This window comes from Hemiscyllium ocellatum, chromosome 3, assembly GCF_020745735.1.
Source record: "Hemiscyllium ocellatum isolate sHemOce1 chromosome 3, sHemOce1.pat.X.cur, whole genome shotgun sequence".
Lineage (NCBI taxonomy): Eukaryota > Metazoa > Chordata > Chondrichthyes > Orectolobiformes > Hemiscylliidae > Hemiscyllium > Hemiscyllium ocellatum.
Genome location: NC_083403.1, coordinates 67942240 through 67965665, shown reverse-complemented (window position 1 = coordinate 67965665; position 23426 = coordinate 67942240). Strand labels below are relative to the sequence as shown.

The 23426-nt window shown below is 39.1% G+C and overlaps 1 protein-coding gene across 1 annotated transcript in view; it reads right to left on the bottom strand.

Moving 5' to 3' along the window:
* Positions 1-10983: 10983 nt before the first annotated feature.
* Positions 10984-23426, bottom strand: part of lama4 (laminin, alpha 4) — a 184879-nt gene continuing 172436 nt past the window's right edge. The window contains exons 36-40 of the mRNA XM_060850742.1: positions 23139-23298; positions 22651-22781; positions 22366-22459; positions 14162-14281; positions 10984-12569 (exon numbers count right to left, since the gene is read on the bottom strand). Of these exons, the coding sequence (XP_060706725.1) occupies positions 12424-12569; positions 14162-14281; positions 22366-22459; positions 22651-22781; positions 23139-23298 (651 nt within the window). The 3' untranslated portion in view covers positions 10984-12423. The remainder of the gene's footprint in view (positions 12570-14161; positions 14282-22365; positions 22460-22650; positions 22782-23138; positions 23299-23426) is intronic.

Here is a 23426-nt window from a genome sequence, read left to right as displayed (position 1 = left end):
TGCTTTCATTCTGCAGTTGCTGCCAGATCTGCTAAGCCTTCCCAGAAATTTCTGTTTTATAACATACAACATTATAGTGCAGTACAGGCCCTTTGGTCTTCAATGTTGCACTGACTTGTGGAACCAATCTGAAGCCTATCTAACCTACACTATTCCATTCTTGTCCATAGCCTATCCAATGACCATTTAATGTCCTTAAAGTTGGCGAGTCTACTGCTGTTGCAAGCAGTGTATTCCACGCCCCTACTATTCTCTGAGTAAAAAAACTACCTCTGACATCTGTCTTATATCTATCACCCCTCAATTTAAAGCTATGTCCCCTCGTGCTAGCTATCACCATCTGAGGAAAAAGGTTCTCACTGTCCAACCTATCTAACCCTCTGATTATCTTACAGGACTCAATTAAGTCATCTCTCAACCCTCTTCTCTCTAATGAAAACAGCCTCGAGTCCCTCAGCCTTTCTTCACAATACCTTCCCTCCATACCAGGCAACATCCTAGTAAATCTCCTCTGAATTCTTTCCAAAGCTCCACATCCTTCCTATAATGCGGTGTCAAAACTGTATGCAATACTCCAAATGTGGCCGCTTCAGAGTTTTGTACAGCTGCAGCATGATCTCATGGTTCCAAAACTCAGTCTCTCTACCAATAAAAGCTAACACACCATATGCTTCTTAACAACCTTATCAACCTGGTTGGCAACTTTCAAGGATCTATGTACCTGGATACCGAGATCTCTCTGCTCATCTACACTACCAAGAATCTTGCCATTAGCCCAGTAGTCTACATTTTTGTTACTCCTTTCAAAGTGAGTCAAATCACACCTTTCTGCATTAAACTCTATTTGCCACTTCTCAGCCCAGCTCTGCAGCTTATCGATGTCTCTTTGTCACTTACAACATTCTGCATCACTATCCACAACCTCTTTCAGCTAGCCAATTTCTGATCCAAACTGCTAAATCACCCTCAATCCCATGCCTCTGTAATTTGTGCAATAGCCAAGTGTTTTGTTTTTTTATGTTGTTATATTACATTTGTACAGCAATTGCTTTAAAAGAAACCTAAGCTTTGTTTGTGTGTGTATAACAAAATCAGCAAAATCTTGGCCATTTAGTTGGAGCCAAATTTGTTTCTGCCCTTGATTTGATTTGACTTGCCTAATCTGAGAGCTTATTGTGGGCAAAAAGTTAAAATGAAATCGTGTGGTTCAACAGATGATGTGTACAACCAATCTCTTGTACAAAAAAAAATACAATTTTAATAACATATATTGATCATATAATCTGACATTAATATCAATAGATATATAAGCAGTCATTCTTGGTACTTTTTATGATATTAAGCTCAGTATTTCCTCAAAGCCTTTATCACCAGTATTTTCATCAGCATTTACTGTTTGAAATTAGAAAGTATATATAAAATACAATAGAAATAGGAGAATATAAACCTTAATGAAAAAATGTTGGGCGATCTTTTACAAGGATTGTCAGTCTCACACAGACTGGCACTCTGGGCCTTCTTGTTTTTACAAGGAAAGGGACACTTGATAAACACTGAGCTGTAAATCAATTCTGAGGGTTCTTTCTAGTGCAAAACTGTCAGTAGAAGGCAAACCACCCCTGCTTTTCACAGCAGTCAACTTTCCAGTTCCTGAAAGTGGCTTTGACTGCTGCTATGAAAGGGGTAAGTACATAAAGTAAGTGTGGTGTTAGGATACTGGGAAGGTAGGGTGCCTGGTAAGTAGTGTGCCAGCTGGGAGAGTGTATAGTGCAAGGTGTAGGATGCTAGATGAGTAGGGGTTAAAAGACCCAGGTTAGTAAAGTACCAGTTGCGTAGAATTCCAAGAGGGTACAGTGCCAGAGTGCAAAGTGACAAGGAGGACAGGTAAGTGATGTGGTGTTAAGTATAGGTCAGGTGCATGGGAGCAACCAGATCTCACTAGATGTTGGGCCTGCAGAGGTGTTCTAGTCTGAAATAGGGTTTCAGTTTGGATTTAGTGGTGGTTGCAAGAGGCTGTGTGTTGTCTGGTATGATGGAGACCAGATCTGACAAAGAAATTCACATCGGTCCAACAGGATGGGAATCGGCTCCTGCAGGTGGGGGAGGGGAGGAGAAAGGTGAGTGTGTCAGAGACCAAGGGTTGGTGACAGCATGTCAAGCAGTGAAGGTAGGGGTAGGATTTCAGGTCAGCTCAGATTCTGACCTGGCAGGGAAAAGGGGTTAGAGCTGCGGTAGAGGGAGTTCTGATGAAGAGTGCCCAAAACTGAAACATGAACTCAGCTTTCTGCCCACAGGTGCTGCCAGACCAATTCCTGTTTTTGTTTCAGATCGCCAGCATCCACAGTTTATTGTTTTATTTTATATTAGAGGGAAGTGGAGGGAGGGGCATCAGTGTTGGGTCTTGGGATGCATAAGGGAATGGGAGAGGTGTAATTAAGGGTTGTGAGGCAAGTATGGGGTCAGTTAAATAATCATAAATTAGACTATATTTAACAATATAACTTTTACTGAGTAAATAATTTTCTTAATTTAGTTGGAACTCTGCAAATTTTCCAAATTCAGCTAATACTTTCAGCAAAAAGGGAATTGCCCAATGGAATCTTCAGTTTCCTTCTTCAAAGTCTACAACTTTGGGAAATCTGCAGGGCCCCCACACATAACTTCCATTTACACTGGAATAACAACTTTCTGGCCCTTGGAAAATCCAGGCATGACATTCAGGTGGACCCATCATATAAATCTGTGCTGAGGAACTAACACCATTAGATTTTATATTGTACATGCATGGTGCTAAATCTTTATCCCATTATACTTTTTCAAGTTCATGCTCATTGCATGAAATCACATTTTATTCCATCACTTTGCCTTTTCTCGTGATATATAACTCAGGACCTGGCTTCCCTCTCAGGCTAGATACAAAATAATTAATGGTGCTCTTTAAAAAAAAAGCAGGTGGACTTTCTTGGTATCCTGGTTAATGTTCATTCCTCAATCAATGTTATTAGGACAGATAATTTGCTCATTATCTTAAGCTATCTTGTTATTATGTTAACCTTTCTCTGTGCAAATTGGCCTTGCTGTAGTATAATATTGAATACTTCACAAAATGACTTAATTATTGGGAAAGTACAATAGCTTGACATTGTAAAAGATACTGAAAAATTGTAAGATCAATTCATTAAACTTACTGATATCTACTGATATTTACTTAAAAATAAATAATGGATTTTGTCTTTCACTGGATATTGACTTTCTTATTTTGGTTTGCGAAAGTATCTTCCTCCCTACTGCTCCTGCTGATTCGAAAGGTCAAATCTAAAATTATAATTGTTATGATTCTACTGGCTTGGTGTTCAAATTGTCCACCCATTTCAAGTTGAAATGATGGAAAATATGGAATAAACATGCTTTATTCTGTACCTTTGTTTCAACGCACTGTGTTAGCAGGCAGACCTGAAATGGTATTATAAATATATTCAACTTTATAATTATAGAATTCCTACAATGTGGAAGCAGGCCATTTGGCCCATCAAGTCCACACTCTCCCTCCAAAGAGCATCCCACCCAGATACACCCACACTACCCTATCCCTGTAACCCTGTATTTTCCAAGGTTATTTCACCTAGCCTGGACATTCCTTGACACTACGGACAATTTAGCATGACCAATCCACCTAATCTGAACATCTTTGGACTGAGGTAGGAAACTAGAGCATCCACGGAAACCCACGCAGACATGGGGAGAATGTACAAACTCCACACCGTGAGTCACCTCAGACTGGAACTGAACTCAGGCCCCTGCTGCTGTGAAGCAGCAGAACTAACCACGTTTTGGAAAAGATCTTCCCCCAGTTTTCCACATATAATTAAAATCAATCATAATTATCTTCAAAATGATCCACCTTACAGTTGAAGCTAGGAAACAAATCAACACTTGATGGTGGACTTAGTAAGTGAATCCCTGAACTTTTCAGATCCAGAGTATTAACATCTGATCCAAACAAACCAACTCTCAAATAGAATCTGGTGTGGTAGACATGTCAATAAGAATATAGATTTTTCTCAGTCACCTCCAGATAACCTGGTGGACATAGCTAGACAAGCAACAGGAAGCAACTGTAGAAATCTGTTTATTTTTCTTTCTGGCTAAACTGTAGTAGCCTTGCGCACACTTCGGAGTCATTGTGTCTGATCTCTGTCATCCTTAGTTTCCTAGGAAATTAGTTATAGCATAGCAAAATACAGTGCAGTACAGGCCCTTCGGCCCTCGATGTTGCGCCGATCCAAGCCCACCTAACCTACACTAGCCCACTATCCTCCATATGCCTATCCAATGCTCGCTTAAATGCCCATAAAGAGGGAGAGTTCACCACTGTAACTGGCAGGGCATTCCATGAACTCATGACTCACTGAGTAAAGAATCTACCCCTAACATCAGTCCTATACCTACCACCCCTTAATTTAAAGCTATGCCCCCTCGTAATATTTGACTCCATACGTGGAAAAAGGTTCTCATGGTCAACCCTACCTAAACCCCTAATCATCTTGTACTAAGTTATGTTGGATATATTCCTATGACAAGAAAGTATGAATTTCATGTTGTGTTATTTTCCCCCAAAAATGCACTTTAATAAATTTAATGAATATAGTATATGACATAATTGTTCAAATTTGACATAAAAACACAAGTGTTACTTTCAGTACTGTAAATGAAATACATTGCCACATTTGCTGTTACAGGCAATATTTACAGCATACATTTACATTTCAAGTTAAATTTTCTCTGGTTAATACAGCTGAAGTAGTTTTGTAGGGGTCCCAGTCCCTTTTTGGATTAGGATTCTCCATTGAGCCTTTAAAATGTTCGCGCCAAGCTTTAGTGTCCCTGAGCATATAGTATATGCCAATTTGCAATGTTTGGCTGCTGACAACTGGAACACTAGCACATATTGGACAGCCAAAAGAGTTTCACTGAATTGATAGTTCACTGTGTTAATGTTTGTTGTGATGTGGAGGAGCCAGTGTTGGACTGGGCTGGACAAAGTTAAAAATCACACAAAACCAGGTTATAGTCCAGCAGCAGTCCAGCAGGAAGAAGCACTGCTCCTTCATCAGGTAGCTGTGGAACAGGATCATAAGACTCAGAATTTGTAGCAAAAGATTACAATGAAATGCAACTGAAATTATGTATTGAACAAGACTCAACAGCAATCTAGGTTTGTTCAAGATAGCATTTAATTTGCATGCATAAGACATAAAGTCTTATGGTCCTGTTTCACAGCTACCTGATGAAGGAGCAGCGCTCCGAAAGCTAGTGCTTCCAAATAAACCTGTTGGACAATAACCTGGTGTTGTGTGATTTTTAACTTAATGCTTGTTGCCATCAGCATCCTTGGATGTCCTGTGTTAGAGCTGCACAGGATGAATCTTGACAAACCCTTACATCTCTTTCGAGATGTACTTTGCAAAGGTCCTTTGCAGATGGAGGTGGGTGATATTGTCTCCTGCACCACAGCCACCTCCAGGATAGCGTGTGGATTTGTTGAAACTCCATGCACATGGAGGATTTATTGGGATGAGCTGTCACCAGCAGACATGCTACATTTTCATGTTTGATTGAATATGCTGGTGTTCAGGCATTTTGCCAAATAACTTTGACAGACAGCTTGGGAACTACCCAAGAAAAACAAAAGAAACTGTGCATCAAATGAGTGGCCGCCACTTGAGGGGCACTGCTGGGGTGAGAAAGCAGCTGGCTGTTTGATCAGATGATTTCACTCCCTGTAGTGCAGATACAGCAGCCATTTTTGTGTCACCAGGAGGACAGAGACAACAGCACCCTGAAACATCCTGCTCATGGTGATGAATCTCCATATTTATCAGACCCACGCTGATCAAATCAAGAATTTTTGCTCCCCTCAGTACTTTGTCCAAAAAACTTCCATCAATTCTAATTCCTTTTTTATTTGCTGGTCCATTACTTTCTGTTGCCTTTGATATTAGAAATAGCTGTACACATTTTCTTGGTCCTTTTATTTTTAGACCCAGTCATTTATCAAATCTGATTTGCAAACTTGTCCTGTCCTTTTATGTTAGATTATGATTTTGCTTTTCAAATGAGTATTGAAACAGCTTAAAGAAAACTAAAACATAGTAATATGTAAATATTTAAGTCATAACTTGACCAATTGTAAAATTATCAGTGAAGGTGATAATACATAAAATGAATGGAACAAAGGAAAAATAATTCTGACATTTCCCTTTGGTTCCCCTCAGTGCTATTTGTAGCTTCACTATAATTAACTGTTAGGCCCTTAGAAATCTTCAGACAAGTTTGTATTTTGTGACAATACAAATGTATACTAACTACAATGATTGTATTACACAGGCAACTAAGGAGATGCAATGGGAGTCACTGCCTGACGATTACTAATGTGCCTATTGATGTCTATGTAACCATGGGAAGACCTTCAAACTTACAATGTGGACAGGCTTCCTAAGAGTTCATCGCACCAGCACCTGTGGTTCAGTCTCAGCAGATGAAATCTTGAAGTTGGTGCCAGACGCCAAGGCTCTTCATTTCTTCGTTGCGTTCTGAAAAGTTGTTTCATAACTGGTGACTCTCATTTGAGGTTGCTAGTCTATTTGTGTCAGTAAAACGTCTGATGACAAATTAACTTTAGATTTCTATTATTTCTGCAGTTATTAGATGATTCTGTGACTTTTTCAAGATTAGGACTCTGATAGATCCTACAATTACACACCTTTGCCCTAAAATTGTGGGCATCCTGCTCTGACAACACATTTAGGGGTAGGGGAATGCTGGCCACTTGTGATCAGCATTGGCCCCATCTGAAATTGTAGAGATAGGCTCTGAGATTCATTAATTTTGGTGCAATGCTCATTGAGACCTTAGTAATTCTCCAGTGGAACGCTCACCAGCTAGATTTTGTTGCATGTAGTGGAAATAAAACACGGAGGTAGCTTGGTATCACCCTCAGATGTACCCTCTGGATAGGAGGTGGATGGAAGAGTCTCTGCTTTGACTGGAATTGTGTGCACTTTGTTTCTAGCTGTGAAAGTGAGACCCTTTTACACATGCTAACAGCCCCATTAAAGTTGATTTCATTCTCTTGGAGTCTGAAATTCCTTTGAAACAACAACTGTTTCTTTGTAGACTGACCTTGGCTCCCTGTTGAATAACATCTTGATTTAAGAATCGTTTTTCTTAAATTTTTCCATGGCCTTATTCCTTCTTATCCTTCTTAACTCCCCAACCCTACAATCCACTGAGATCCTTGTGCTTGTCTAAATCTGACCTCTTGTGAATCCCTGATTTTAATTTCTCTATCATTGGTGGTTGTGCCTTCTGAAACTAAGGTGTGAAGCTTTCCACCTCTACCTTTCTTTCTCCTTTAAAGAACTCCTTAAAACTTACCACTTTTGGTCATTTAGACTTTCTTAGGTAGCAATCAATTTTTGTTTACTCAGGCTCTAGTGAAGCATCTTGGGAAGTTTGCCTGGCTAATATATAACTAAGTTGTAACAGCTTGTACCACAATGCAATGCAAAGCTCTTATGGCACAGGCATATTCATCAGAAAATCCAGGGCAAGTGTAAATCCAGCACAAATTATTCCACTCATTTTCTTTTCACCGAATGGGCTTCTCTGCACCCAGAGCAGAATTTCATCCTTAATGCCCTGTACCCAGCAAACCTTTTACAAAGTTCACAGGTCGCCGACACTGGACATGCCATATGGCTGTTTTCTAAAAGGTGCTTCCATTCTTTATATTTTATCATGAAAACGCTATCAGGTTAATATTTTACATTTCATTGACAAATAAATTGCAAAAAAAACTCAAGCTATAGCAGAGGAATATTTATCATCTTAGGTGTACAAATTCAGAAATGCCTTAAATTCTTTGGGATTTCTGGGATAGGGGAGTGGTCATCTAATGGACTGTTAGGTCTGAATCCATTGTTATTTAGAGAAATGAAAGGCCAACTTTCGCACATATGTAAGATCCCTAAGGAACTTGACAACATGAATGTAAAAGGGTGTTTTCACTTGTGTAAGTAACTAGAAATAGTTGAAAAATAAGGCAGAGATAAGGACAATTTCTTTTTCTCTGAGGGCTGAGTGTCTTTGGAACACACTTGCCACAGAGTGCTGGAGCAGAATCATTGAATAGTTTTTTAAAGGAAGAGATAGCTAGACTAAGGTAATCAAACGTTGTTTACGGTATGTTACAATGTGGCGTTGATGCCACAATCAGATTAGTCATGATTTTATTAAATAGCAGATCTAGCTCAAGTGGTCCATCATTTTCATCCTACTGCTAATTTGTATGTTTGTCTGCCCTTTGCATAATAAAGGTTGTTGCACAATTTTTACAAATGAAATATTCACAATAACAAATTTGCAAATCAGATCCTGCAATTTATTAGATCAATGTTGTTAAAAAAAAGTACAATGAGGCAACTTTCAAAGCATAACTGTAGATGTACGTATATTTGCCAAGTGCCCAAATACAATTCCACTAACCACAAAGAAAAGCTGGCTGGATATCAATGTAACTGTTAAGATGTGCACAGCACAAGGTGATGGAAGGAGGGGCAGTAATGCTTACTTGAGTTATTTTTTACAATATGCAGTAAAATCGAATGATTGTTATAGAGAATCCTGTTGTTTTCTGAGATTGGTGTCATCATTAAAGCTTGAAGTATCGGTTATTCTTCTCATATTTGGGTCTCTATGCCAGCATCATATTTCCACTGTCTTTATCTGCTTGTGTTCTAGACTTCCCATAGCAGCAGGATTACACTCTGATGTCTCTCATTCTGGCAGCTACCTCCCCAGTGGATCAATTTGTTACTGACAAGCTCATTTTAATTACATGGCTGTGGCAAGGGTGAAACATGCACACAGAATGTAAAGATATTCTCACAAGAAGCAAAATTGTGACTTGAATGCAGACCGCCTACACATGAACCTAGTGTGGTGCTATCATATACTAGATTACTGTATTAACAGTGCCAATGTTTAGACAAGTTGGTGAGCTGGGAGGATGAAAGCTACTATTTCTTGGATTTATTTATTCCATGTTTTCATATTTGCTTTTTGTTTATTGTACTCTAAAAGCACAAAATCAATCATGAACCAAGGCAATTGCTATGCTTTGATTATTTGACCAATACAATGCTTAGTTCCATATCCATCAATACATGTAGTTATATACTGAATGGGCAACATCCACAAGTTTACAATAATAATCAGCAAATCCAAAATTAAGCAAATGTCCAGAGGAGCTTGTAAGTACAGCTATTAAAGGGCCAACCAATCGATTGTCAGCTGTCTTTTAAAATAAATTCTCTATTTGAATACATTCACAATTTGCAACATAAAGATGTTGTTATATTTTTAAAAAGCCTGTGACAACTGTGTTTTAGTCAGATGTCTACATCAGACATTTCACTAAAACGTTCGCCTGCATAATTGCTCCTATTTATTGAATAAGAAAGTGGTTACTGCTGTCAGTAAAGAATAGACAGCTGGAATTCCCATGTTATTCTTAGATGAAATTGGAGAAGTAACAAACATTACCATTCACTCTGTATCCATTGGGTTCCTGGTCTAATTTTCCACATTTTGACCCTAGGTACATTGGTGACTATACATCTCTAGCAGAGGTGGATAAGGTGAAAACATGATCATAAAATGTAAATGGAAACAATGTGTTAAATGCAATTTTGAAAGCTTGAATATCAAAACTTTACTAGTTTGAGCTTATTTTTGAGAGGCAGTCGCTGATAAACTGCATTTTAATCTTGCATGCATCAATGGAAAATTATAAAATTGTGACATTGCCATACCACATCAATACCACCAGAGGTCCCTGCAGCACTCAGCTTCATGTTAATTGGCAGCAGAACTGAAGTGAAGGCAACATTGGGTAAAATGGGTTTGAACCCCCTCTGGCCTTGAGATTTAAAATTGCAAGTGAATGTCAATTGTGATAAAATAAGGAAACAGTTGCCTTTGGTACTCAAGTTATGCCCAGAATGATAATGATATATGTTAACATAACATTTCAGTCCCAAATACCTGATAATTCTGTGACACTTTAACATTAGATTTGTAACTGGAACAAATCACAAGAATTGTAATTTTCACATTAATCAATCTAGCTTTCTAATGTAAAATAGATCAACATTAACATTCAAAGAGTTATCCACTTAGTCAGGTTCTGGATGCATCATTAGGAACATTTTCCCTGCATCTACCCTGTCTCATCCTGTTAGAGTTTTATACGTCTCTATGAGATTCCCCCTCACTCATCTGAGCATCAGCGAAAACAATCCTAACCTTGTCAATCTCTCCATCCCAGAAATCAGCCTGTGAACAGAGAAACAGAGTTAATGTTTTGGACCTGAAGAAGAGTCTTTGGACTCTACGTTAATTATGTCTCTCTTCACTGATGCTCCAGACCCGCTAAGTTTCTCCTGCACTGTTTTTAATTTCAGTTTTCCAGGATCCACAGTACTCTGCTTTTATTTCAGTAGGTTAAGATATAGGTCAATATAGATGCAGTGGCAGAGATTTAGACAGATATTTCACATCTGGGTGGCACGGTGGCTCAGTGGTTAGCACTGCTGCCTCACAGAAGGTTCGATTCCAGCCTTGAACGACTGTGTGGAGTTTGCACATTCTCCCTGTATCTACATGGGTTTCTTCTGGGTCCTCCTTCCACAATCCAAAGATGTGCAGGTTAGGTGAAATGGCTATGTTAAATTGCCCACAGTGTTCCGGAATGTGTTAGTTAGGGGTACATGTAGAGTAGAAAATGTGTTGCTGGACAAGCGCAGCAGGTCAGGCAGCATCCAAGGAGCAGGAGAGTCGACGTTTTGGGCATGAGCCCTTCTTCAGGAATGGGCTCATGCCCGAAACGTCGACTCTCCTGCTCCTTGGACGCTGCCTGACCTGCTGTGCTTTTCCAGCAACACATTTTCAGCTCTGATCTCCAGCATCTGCAGTTCTCACTTTCTCCTACATGTAGGAAGGGGAATGTGTTTGGGTGGGATACACTTCAGAGGGTTGGTGTGGACTTGTTGGGCTGGCCTGTATCTGCACTGCAGGGATTCTTCTGTAATAATAATCCTCAGCAAAGATACATCCCGATGAGAAAGAAAATCTGTCGGGGAAGGACATGTCGATTATTAAAAAATTAAAAGATAGTGTCAAATGGAGAAAAATAAATTGCAGAATTCTGCAAATTTGCCTGGCAGGTCTGAGGTTTGGACAGAAGATCAAAACAAACACTGACAAAAATGAGGAAAACTACATTTTTGCATTAATTTTTTGCGAAAGGCAGAAGAAATTATTATAAATCAATAAGTAAAACTGAGGAAGGAACTTTAAGCAACGACAATCATCTGGGAAAGATTATTGAGAAAAGTCTGACATTGATCTTGATGGACTTTATTTAGAGTTTTTTGAGAGGCTGTTGAGATAGTGTTAATTTTCCAGAGTTCCCAAGATTTTGGAAAGGTCTCATTGGATTGGAAAATAGCTAATGGATCTCTTCCATTTGAGACAGAAGGGAGGCAGAAAGTAGGCAACAATATATTCGTTGCTTAGCATTTGTCATCAGGCAAAATGCTGGAATTCATTGCAGTATTAAGCAGATTCTGGCAGGAGACTTTAAATAAAACTCCATCAAATGAAGTCTGCATGCTTTATGAAAGGGAAATTGTGCTCAATTTACTAATTAGAGGAACTAAGAAGCATCCAAATCACCAGAATGCATCATTTAACTGGCCAGGTGTGTGATCATTACTTATAAACTATGAAACAGAAGCACCTGTTGGATAGAAATTGAACTGACATAATTCTACTCAGATGGTTGAGTATGAGGACTTATAGGGTTGTAGAGAAATTATTTTTATTTTATTTACATGAGACAAATGTGGACAATAGGGTCATTGCACCTGATCCCTTCAGATCAATAACAAACTTGATTAATCTGAGCCACTGCATCTCTTTCTTACAAATAGCAAAGTCACATCATTATCACTGGTATTAACTAATGGTATTTAGCAAAACGACCATGCAATTCAAGCTCAGTATTTGGAATTAACGTTTTGACCCTTTGATAACATAAATTTGCATTCTTAGTGCTTTCAAAATTGATCATGACAAACTGAAAGGTAACTTTATTGGTTCCAATAACTAATTTGTTGGAAAAAAACTTGAAGTAAAAGAAATGCATGGACAAATTAAAAAGAAATGAGATGGAGGAAGTAACTTGACAGATGATTCAATTGAGATACATTACTGCACCCCCAAATGTGAAATTGTGATTTGGCATCAATTTTCCTTCAGGCAGTTATGTAAAGATTGCAGAAGCAGCATTTGCAAGCATTAAACTGCAGGGCATGAGTTGATGCTGACTCCTCCACTGACCAGGGCAGCTTTGGCGAAAATGACAGGAGTTTCATTGATGTTGAAGTTTCTCATGCAACCAGTGAATGACTGGCGCATGCTCAGTCTTGAGCTGAGTAGTGACTCTGAGAAAACAAAATAGAAAGTTATTCCTTGAGCTGCCTTAACTTTAGTTCATAATTACAAAATGTTTTTCAGACTGCCTGAAATCTGGTGACAACAATGCGAATTCATACTTTGCTGGCTTACTTCCATTACCATAAGGACTACGACAGTTGAAAGTGGTCCATTACTATCTGTTCAGGGAAACTATAAAGTAATTATTTTTGACACTGCCTTTATTATGTTGACAAATAAAGAAAAATCTCTCTCAAGAATTTTCCAAAGATTCCAAAGTAGGTACTGATGAAGATGGCTATTAGGTATATTCCAGTTCATTCAGACAGTAAATATCTAGACTTCTATAACATACATTTGATAGCTTTACTGCCTCCAATAACCCTATGTTGAGGCCTGTTTCATGTGCTGATTATTCTTTGCTTAAAAAAAAGTTAACCCTTATAAAACTGTTTATGATGACTCAAATTCATGCTTATTCTCTGCCCTACTTTGCTGTCATTGTTTAATTTCTTTCACTGTTATACATTTTCTTTTTTTTAATCTATGACTAAACCTCTTTATCACCTTCTTGAGTCTCAAGAGCTAAAGACTTCTGGGATTTCATGCTGCCTGCAATTACTGTTCGGCAAGAGTACTATGGATTTCAGAAATAGAAGAAGTTGAAGATACAGGTCATCTGTGGACTAATTAAATGATGGAGTAGGCTCAAGAGGCTGAATGGCCTACTGGTATTCTTATATTCTTTCTGAATTGCAGCAAAAGGACCTCATTCTGTAGTTTATGTGACTGCACAGTTACAGGACGAGGACCAGTCAATTTAATGCATCTTGAATATCTTCCTTTTTTTAATTCCCTGTTCGATCCAACTGATTTGAATTAGCAATTCTATCTTTTGTAAACATTGAATGGGATAATGTAATATTACCAGGTTTATCTAAATTACAACCAAAATTTAAAAATAACCGTCCCACATTTACTATTTGAATTATTGCACAGTAACATTTCCTTTGCACACATTTACGATTTATTTGTTTGAACTTTTTAAAAATGCTAAGCGAAGAACTTCCACTTCCTCCCAAACTAAAATTTCAATGAATCCCAGTTGCATTCACCTTCATTGTTTTAAGGGGGTAAATTTAAGGGTTGAATTAGCTGCCTCACTGTTATACTTCAGCCTGGGTGGCAGAAGCACATATAAAGTGCATAATTACAGAACTGCATAATTGCGATACTCCTGACAAGGCCAGGTGGTAAAAGGGGAAGGAAATATGAACCTTACTGCACACTGCTGGACAGTAACAGCTGGCAGATGACAGGACCTACCTGGTGAATCAAAAACAAATACTAGCTTAACTTGTTGATTCCTTCATCGTGTTGCTGCCAAGGCTATTTGCCCATTTCCACAGGCAGGAAATGTCCCCAGTGACAGGAATATGAAGAGAACCACTCCTTATATTCCTGTGTCTCCAAACTCATTTCCACAGGGTTGGGAGAAATCTACCCAATACAACATTTCACTAAACTAGCTCCAGAATGTAACAATCCCTTCCCAATGTCCCTCCACTTATAAGGTTCAAGGGTCAAGCACTTTGCTTACCTGGCACTCCTCCAACAAATACTGGCTCCTTGGGACTGAAAGAGCGTGACGTTATTGGCCCCACTAAGTGGTTTACCTCAGAGTCCACATCCAACTGCACAACATTTGATGCTCTGATAACTAAATGAGCAGAAATATAAAGTCACTAAGAGAAAATAATTGGAATGGAAGACAAAATGTCATTAGTTAAATGTAAAACTAAGTAGATTACACAGAATGCTTTAAAACTTAACTTCTGGGATCTGAATTTGGAACTGATCTAAATCTCTTGTTGCTGATAGCACTCAAAATCTGATTTGGCAGCTTCAACCTAGTTTTTCTTGTGCATGGATCCACATCACATATTATCCTTCATTGGCATTCATTATTAATTTCACTTAGAGAAAAAAATTGGAAACTGAAATGTGTCATATTCATGTCCCAGAAAATAAAATATGCATTACGGGCTCCTTCAGGCTTTATCCAGCCACTTCAGGAAATGTAATCCTACCTGCTTTTGCATCTCCTATTGGGTGAGATGTTTTGTCTGAATTTTGTAGACCTTGAAAAAAGCTGCCTTAACACAGCTGCCTCCCTGCTCAATCCAAAGAGTGACATTAAAGGGTGATACCTGAGATAAGATGAGGAAAAATTTCTTCACGCAAAGAGTGGAGAGCTCTGAAATCCATTACAATAGAAAACAGTTGAGGCCAAAACATTGTATGATTATAAGAAGTTGGGTATAGCACTTGGGGCTAAAGAGGATATGGGGAGAAGCAGGATTAGGCGGTTGAGTTGGATGATCAGCCATGGTCACCATGAATGGCACAGAAGGCTTGAATGGCTGACTGGCCTACTCCTCCTCCTCCTCCGATTTTCTATGTTTCTACAAGTGAGCTGTACGTTTATTAATTGCTAATCTTCAAATAATTATAAATAATACAAAAGTAAGCGGATGTTATGACAGAGTATATCGGCCATATGGAAAATCATGGACACTTCATAGGACTTAAATGACCACGTATAGGAAGTGTCACTGCCTGCAGAAGTGTGAGCTCCAGATTTTGGAACTCAAGCAGCAGCTGAAGTCACTGTAATGCATCTTGGGGTTAAAAAATACATACATAGCATGTTTAAAGAGATGGTTACACTGCACGTAGAAGCATTCAAACTGCTAAGGAACGTGAGATCTCTTAACACCCCAAGGAACCAGACAGGTGGCACAGGACTCCTCTGCAGTCTCACTCAAGAATCAGATTTTCATTGTGGATACTGGTGAAGGACTGGATACTTCTTCCTCAGAAGACTGCAACAAGTGCTAAGCCCATGGTACCATGTATGTGAATGCTGTACAGATGAAAAGGAGGAATGAAAGTATAGTTGTGATAGGGGATTCATTAATTAGGAAAAAACAGGCAGAAATTTCTGAGGGTATAAAAGTGACTCCAGGATAGTATGTCATCCCTGCAGTGTCATGGTTATGGATGTCACAGAGTAGGAGAGGATGATCAGCCAGAGGAAATGGTCCATACTAATGTTATTAATATAATGAGGATGAGAAATATGGCCCTTTCTCAGAATTGAAGGAGCTGGATTAGTAAAGACAGTGATGCAGTGCCAATGTCACTGGGCTAGCATCCAGAGTGCCAGCCTAATGGTTTGAATCCTACCACGGCAGATGGCGAAATTTGGATTTGATTTTAAAAAGGGAGAGTGTCTTGGATTACAAAGTGCATCCAAGTGGTTCTTTTCAGATTCAGTTAAATATAATTAAAAGGAAACTCAACAACATGAATTTATTTAGATATGAATATTTATTCAGTAATAATTAAAAATGAAAAAGAAAGCAATAAGCCTCATGCCCTTGTGCCTGTCAATCAATGGCTGGTCTGGAGGCTTAGGTTTGTTCCTGGCACCATTTGCAATCCCAGTCCAAGGTGAAGTCAAATAGCATGGAACAAAACTCACTCTCTTATACAGTGTAGCAAACCGCAAGTACAGAAAAACAAGTTTATTTGTGGCATCTTCAGCAAGTACTGGAATGTTCACAGGTCTCAAATAAGGTCATGCAGCTGTTGAATATCATCAACAATTTTCGCCCTTTAGACCATTCTATACAGAGACAGATGAGTGGATAGGTGGAGATGGAGCCCACAGCGACAGAGAGAAACATATGGAAAGGATGGAATCAGGCTATAGAGGTATTGAACTCGGTGTTGAGTCCTACAGGCTATAGGATCCCCAAGTGGAAATTGAGGTGTTGTTCTTTGAGATTGCACTGAGCCTCACTGGAACTTTGCTTCAGACCTGCCACAGAAATCTGAGAATGGAAACATGGTGATGTGTGTAACAGGAGCTGGAAGCTCAGGGTCATTTTTGCAGACAGAACATAGGTATTCTGCAAAGCAGTCAACTAATAATTAACCAGGGAAAACCTGGCTTCAAGAAGGCTTGGCTGAATATAGAGACAGTGAGAACTGTAGATACTGGAGATCAGAGTCGAAAAATGTGGTGCTGGAAAAGCACAGCAGTCAGACAGTATCCGGTGAGCAGGAGAGTTGACGCTTTGGGCAATGGATGAACACTTGAAGTTGTGTAACATTCAAGACTATGGGTCTAGTGTGGGCAAGTTTTTGGTGGTACAGACTTGATGGGCCAAAGGGCCTCTCTGCACCTTATGATTCTAATGAAAAGAAAAGCTGGAGATTAAAATAAAGGAAAAAAAAAAGTGTGTTTATGATAAATGTCAATTAGAAAATACAATTGAGAATCAAGCTGAATACAAATGTTCAGAAGGGAGAGCAAATAAGAGAAACATAAGAGGCACTACAAATGGAAACTGGCACCTAACATAAAGGGGAATCCCAAAGTTTTCTCTTGGCATTTAAATAGTAAAAGGTTGGTAAAAGGAGAAGTAGGGCTGACTAGGACCAGAAAAGGAGATTTTCACAAGGAGGCAGGCAGCATGGCTGAGATATTAAATTAATAATTTGCATTTGACTTCACAGGGAAGGAGATGTTATTCAGGCCGTGGTGAGAGAGGAGGAAACTCAGTTACGAGAAAGATTCAATATCAATATCTTGTAAAAACTATGGATGTTTAAAGTTGCCAATGCATCCAGGAATAAAGAATAAAAGCGATAGTTGCAATATGGATTCAAAAATTGGCTGAGGGGCTGGGGAAGTTTTGTATTCGAACACCCAGGAGTTAGTACTGGGACTCTGGCTTTTCCTAATTGTATTAATAATCTAGATCTTGGTATACAGGGATCAATTTCAAAGTTTTCGGACAATACAAAACTCAGAAGCACTGTGAAGTGAGAGGATGGTGTAGAACTTCAAAAGGATGTTGACAAGTTGGTGGATTGTATGTCAGGTGAATTTTAATGAGAAGTATGAGGTGGTATGTTGTTTGAAGTCATTAAAGATGGCAGGTGGAGATCAGTTAATAAAACATACAGTATCCAAAGCCTTTTTAATAGGGCATTGAGTACAACAGCAGTGAAACAAATTTCTCCTGGAAATCTTGCTGAACATGTAAAAATCTCTAATTAGATCTCAGTCAGATAAATAAAACAAAAAAATACTGTGGATGCTGGAAATTGGAAATAAAACCAGAAAGAGCTGGAGAAACTTAGCATGTCTGGCACCAAGTGTGGAGAGAGAAAGAGTTAACATTTCGAGTCCAAAATGATCCTTCTTTAGAACTGGCCTCAGCTAGATTATTGTGCATAGGTTTGGACTCTTTTCTCTGGGAATGATACGAATGAAATATGGAGACAGCGCAGTAAAAGTTGAGAATAATGGTTCCATGGATGAAAAATTTCAGTTATGAAGATATTTTGAAGAAGTTGGGCCTGTTTTTCTTTGAGAGGCGAAAACTCAGAACGGATTTGATTGCAATTTTTAAAATTAAGAGATGTCTAGACAAAGTAGACAAACAGAAACTGTTTCCTTTTGTGAAAGGAACAAGAACAAGCACACACAGGTTTAAATGATTTGCCAAAGAAGTAAATGTGATGTGAGCACATACTTTTACACACACCAAATGGTCTGGGTAGGGAATGCACTGCTTCCAATTGTGTATGAGGCAGATTCAGTTGAGCCAATCAAGGGTTTATTAGATGATAATTGAATGCACAGGGTTATGGGGAAAGGGCAGGAGGACGGCACTAATTATGTAGTACTTTCAGATAGCCAGTGCAGACATGATGAGTCAAATGGCCTCCTTCAGCACCATGACAATTCTTTGATTCTGTTAATTAAATTCTCAACACCTAATGATGTCAGAAATGTTGAACCACATGCAAATTAATGGATGCACTGAATTAAAGTACATATTTGTCCCTATTTATATCCATGTAACATAGAAAATAGGAGAATAAATAGGTCATTAGAATCCTGCTCCATCATGCATTATAATCCTGGCTGATCATCAAGCTCAATACCCTAATCCTGTACTCCCCAATGTCCTTTGAACCCTTTAGCCACAACAGCTATATCTATGTCGTTTGTGAAATCACAATGTTTTGGCTTCAACCACTTTCTGCGATAGTAAATTCTACAGACTCATCACTCTCTGGGTGAGGAAGTGTTTCCTCATCTCAGTCCCAAAACGTTTACCCCTTATCCTTAAACTATGATCCCTGGTTCTGGACTCCTCACTCATCAAAAACATCCTTCCTGCATTATTCCTGTTTTTCCTGTGAGAATCATGTAGGGTTCTTGGTGATCTCCCCTCATTCTTCTAAACTCCAGTGAATACAATCCTACCAACTCAATGCCTCCTCATACATTAGTCCTTTCATCCTGGGAATCAGTCTGGTACATCTTTGTTGAACACACTCTATAGCAAGAACACCAATTCTCAGATAAGGAGACTAAAACAAAAAAATAATATTTCAGGTGTAGCCTCATCAATATGTATAATTGTATAATTGCAGCAGGACATCCTTATTTCTGTACTTGAATGTTCTCATTATGAAGGTCAACATACAGTTTGACTTCCTTATTGCCTGCTGTACCTGTGCACTAACTTTCAGTGACTGATGCATTAGGCCACTCACATATTGTCAAACATTTCCCATCTTCAAATCACAACCATTCAAATAATAATCCATCTTCCTATTTTTGCTACCAAAATCATCTCACAAAAATCCACATTAAACTGCATCTGTCATGCATTTACTCATTCACTCAGCCTGTACAAATCACACTGCAATATCTCTCCATTCTCCTCACATCTCACTCTTCCACCCAGTTTTGTGTCATCTGCAAATTTTGAGATATTGTATTTGTTCCCTCATCTAAATTGTTAACATACAAAAGCTAGGGTCCTACTATCAATCCCAATGGTATTCCAATAATCATTGCATACCATTCAGAAAAAGACCCATTTATTCCTACTCTCTGAATCCTGTCTGCCAACAAATTTTCTGTCCATCTCAATACACTACCCCAAGTTCCATGTGCTTTAATGTTAAACATTAATCTCTTATGTAGGACAAAAGCCTTTTAGAAGTTCAAATGTAGGCCAGCCATGTGAGAGAGTTATTAGCTTGTAATCAATATACAAATTCGTCCACGACACCACTCTCATCCAAGTGAAGAGCCTCAAAGTGTGAAAACGGCAATTCTTTATATTAATGAAAACCAAAACCAAATTGGAAATTCCTACTTTAGGATGTGCTTGATTAAGGTTAGTGCATAGATATGTTACTAGCCAGAGCACATAGGAATCTTTATTTGGTGTTTAATTGTGCTGGAGGCAAGGTAAAGTCACCACAGCCCTACCAGGCCATACACTGCACTCTCATTAGAAAGAGAGAGAGGACTAGTTTAACATGAGGGTGACCATGCCTCAGGTGAGGGGAGAGGTAGAGAAGAACAGTCCTTCATTGTAACCTCAGCCAGTGTGGGAATTATACCCATACTGATGGCATCACTCTGCATTAGAACATAAAACATAGAACACACAACGCTACAGCACAGTACAAGCCCTTCGGCCCTCAATGTTGCGCTGACCTATGAAATTAATCGGATGCCCATCTAACCTACACCATTCCATTATCATCCATATGTATGTCCAATGCCCATTTAAATGCCCTTAAAGTCAGTGAATCTACTACTTTTGCAGACAGGCCGTTCCACACCCCTACTACTCTCTGAGTAAAGCAACTACCCCTGATATTTGTCCTAAATCTATCACCCTTCAATTTAAAGCTATGTCCCCTCATGTTAGCCTTCACGAACCGAGGAAAAAGGATCATCCTATCTAACCCTCTGATTATCTCATACACCTCGATTAAGTCACCTCTCAACCTTCTTCTCTCCAATGAAAACAGCCTCAGTTCCCTCAGCCTTTCCTCATAAGACCTTTCTTCTATAGCAGGTAACATCCTAGTAAATCTCCTCTGAACCCTTGCCAAAGCTTCCACATCCTTCCCATAGTGCGGTGACCAGAACTGCATGCAATACTCCAGATGCGGCCATACCAATGTCTTGTACAGCTGAAGCATGATGCTGTGGCTCTGAAACTCAATCTCCCTAACAATAAACACCAACCCACCATGTGCCTTCTTAACAACACTATCAACCTGGGTGGCAGCTTTCACAGATTTATGCACGTGGACACCAAGATATCTTTGTTCATCTACAGTGCCAAGAATTTTACCATGAGCCCAGAACTCTGCATTCCTGTTACTTCTTCTGAAGTACCTCACACCTTTCTGCATTAAACTCTATTTGCCACTTCTCAGCCCAGCTTTGCACCTAATCTATGTCACTTTGTAACCCACAACATCCTTTGGCACGATCCACAACTCTACCGACATTAGTCTCATCTGCAAATTTACTAACCCATCCTTCTCTGCCCACATCCAGATCATTTATAAAAATGACAAGCAACATTGGCCCCAAAACAGATCCTTGCGGCAAACCATTGATAACTGAGCTTCAAGATGAACATTTCCCATCAACCACCACGGTCCGTCTTCTTTCAGCTAGCCAATTTCTGGTCGAAATCGTGAAATCTTCAATCCTGAAACTCGGTATTTTGTGCAATAGCCTAATGTGTGAAACCTTATCAAACACCTCACTGAAGTCCATGTTCACTGCTTTACCTTCATCCACCTGTTTTGTCACCTTCTCGAAGAACTCAATAAGGTTAATTAGGCATGTTCTACCATTCACAAAACCGTGTTGACTATCCCTAATCAAATTATTTCTTTTCAGATGATTATAAATCCTATTTGTTATCACCTTTTCCAACACCTTACCCACAACCGAAGTAAGGCTCACTGGCCTATAATTTGGTCAAAGGGTTGTCCCGACTCCGCTTCTTAAACCAGGGAACAACATTTGCTATCCGCCAGTCTTCTATCACTACTCCAGTCGCCAATGGTGACATAAAGATCAAAGCCAAAGGCTCTTCAATCTCCTCCTTGGCTTCCCAGAGAATCCGAGAATAAATCCCATCTGATCAAGGGGTCTTATCTATTTTCAGATCTTCCAAAAGTGCTAAAATCTCCACTTTGTCTGAATGTAGATTACAAACCAGCCACCCAGCCAACTGAGCTAACTGACCCCCATATTGTGGTATAATCCTTAATGCCAACACTGGGTACTTCAAGGAGAAAGTTACACCTTTCCATAAACCAAAGGCCATTCTTTTTATGTACACATCAAGATAATAAGGAGGTATTGATAACAGCTCATTTGTTAACTAAAGTCAATCTCACATGACTGGATGTATTAAAAATATTAAGAGCAGTTTGATCGATTGATTGAATGTCGGACTCAATTGTTGTCGTTGCCACTAAATGTAAAAATTATTCTGCCCTAACTGCCCGGCTTTTGGCACAATTGGTCAGTGCGTTTGGCCTTAATCAAAGAGTTGGAGGTTCGAGACCACTCTGAAGCAAAGCTCTTATTCTTATCACTGCACCAGTTTTCTTATGGATAAATGTTATGGAGAGAAAGCAGGAAAATGAGAAACCCATCAGCCATGATCAAATGGCAGAGCAGACTCAATGGGCTGAATGGACAAAAGTGAGGACTGCAGATGCTGGAAGTCAGTGTCAAAGATTAGAGAGGTGCAGGAAAGGCACAGCAGGTCAAGCAGCAGCCGAGGAGCAGGAAAATCCACGTTTTGGGCAAAAGCCCTTCATCAGCTATATGGGAAATTTGTATGTGAATATCAGTAAAGTAATTAAAATGACCCTTGCCTGCTATTCGATGCCACCGGCCATCACACAGACTTTGCTTTGGAGAAACTGATGTTTTGAACTCTGCAGTTCCATTGCTGACTTTTAATATTACCTGCAACGAAATAGCATATAAAGTGAAAACCTGCCAGAAGCACATCAGTAAGTTAATGGACTGAAAAGCACTTTGGCTCCATTACTACCGCAGAACATTTTCTTCATAAATTCCTTCTCTGCTCTGCACTTGGGTAATCCAATATATACACTGATAGAAAGCTTTGCTCTGACATTCTCTTAATCCCTTACCTGTCCATATTCCATGAAGAGATTCAGGTATTTCCGGTTGTAACTATGAATATGTAACAGTATTCCTGAATGATTTCTTGCACGAATTTCAAAAACAAGCTCAAATTGTAATCCTAAATTGAATGAATCATCTGAAAATCAAGTGCAGAAATTCTGATTATTGCACAATAACAAATTATACATCACTTGTTCTGTAATAGCAATTTTGCACTCTATTTAACTTTATTGTTATCGAGCTTCTACATATGGTGAGCCATCTGACCAGGATGTTACAGCCTTGTCTGAAATAGTTCAAAATGTTCAAATTAGAAATAAAGTAATGGTTCATTTCCCCCATGTTTCACAGTTTAAAGATCCCCCCCCCGGGAATAGCAATCTTTTCAGAACCACTGAAGACACCACTTCCAGTCTACTTTGAAAGAACTACATTTTGTTTCCGATCTATGCACGTAGAGATGTAAATGCTAAGATATGCTTATTTGATTTACCCAAAATCACATATCCTCCTTCTGTGGAAAAATATGTTCCAGACTCAGTCGGACCTTCAAAGCAAGGTGTAACACCAAATGTTTGACTTGCTGGTAACAACCGCTGTCTGTTTAGCTGGAAGTTCCGAAGACAGCCATTAAAACTTTGGATTGACTTGACCTGAAGAAAAATATATTTTAATTAATTATTGCAGTTACCTGCACTGCTACTAAATGTTTAAATCAGTATCTTGTGCTTTGTAGTACTGCCTTTGCAACAAAATGGCTCATGAGTTCCAGCGTCAACTC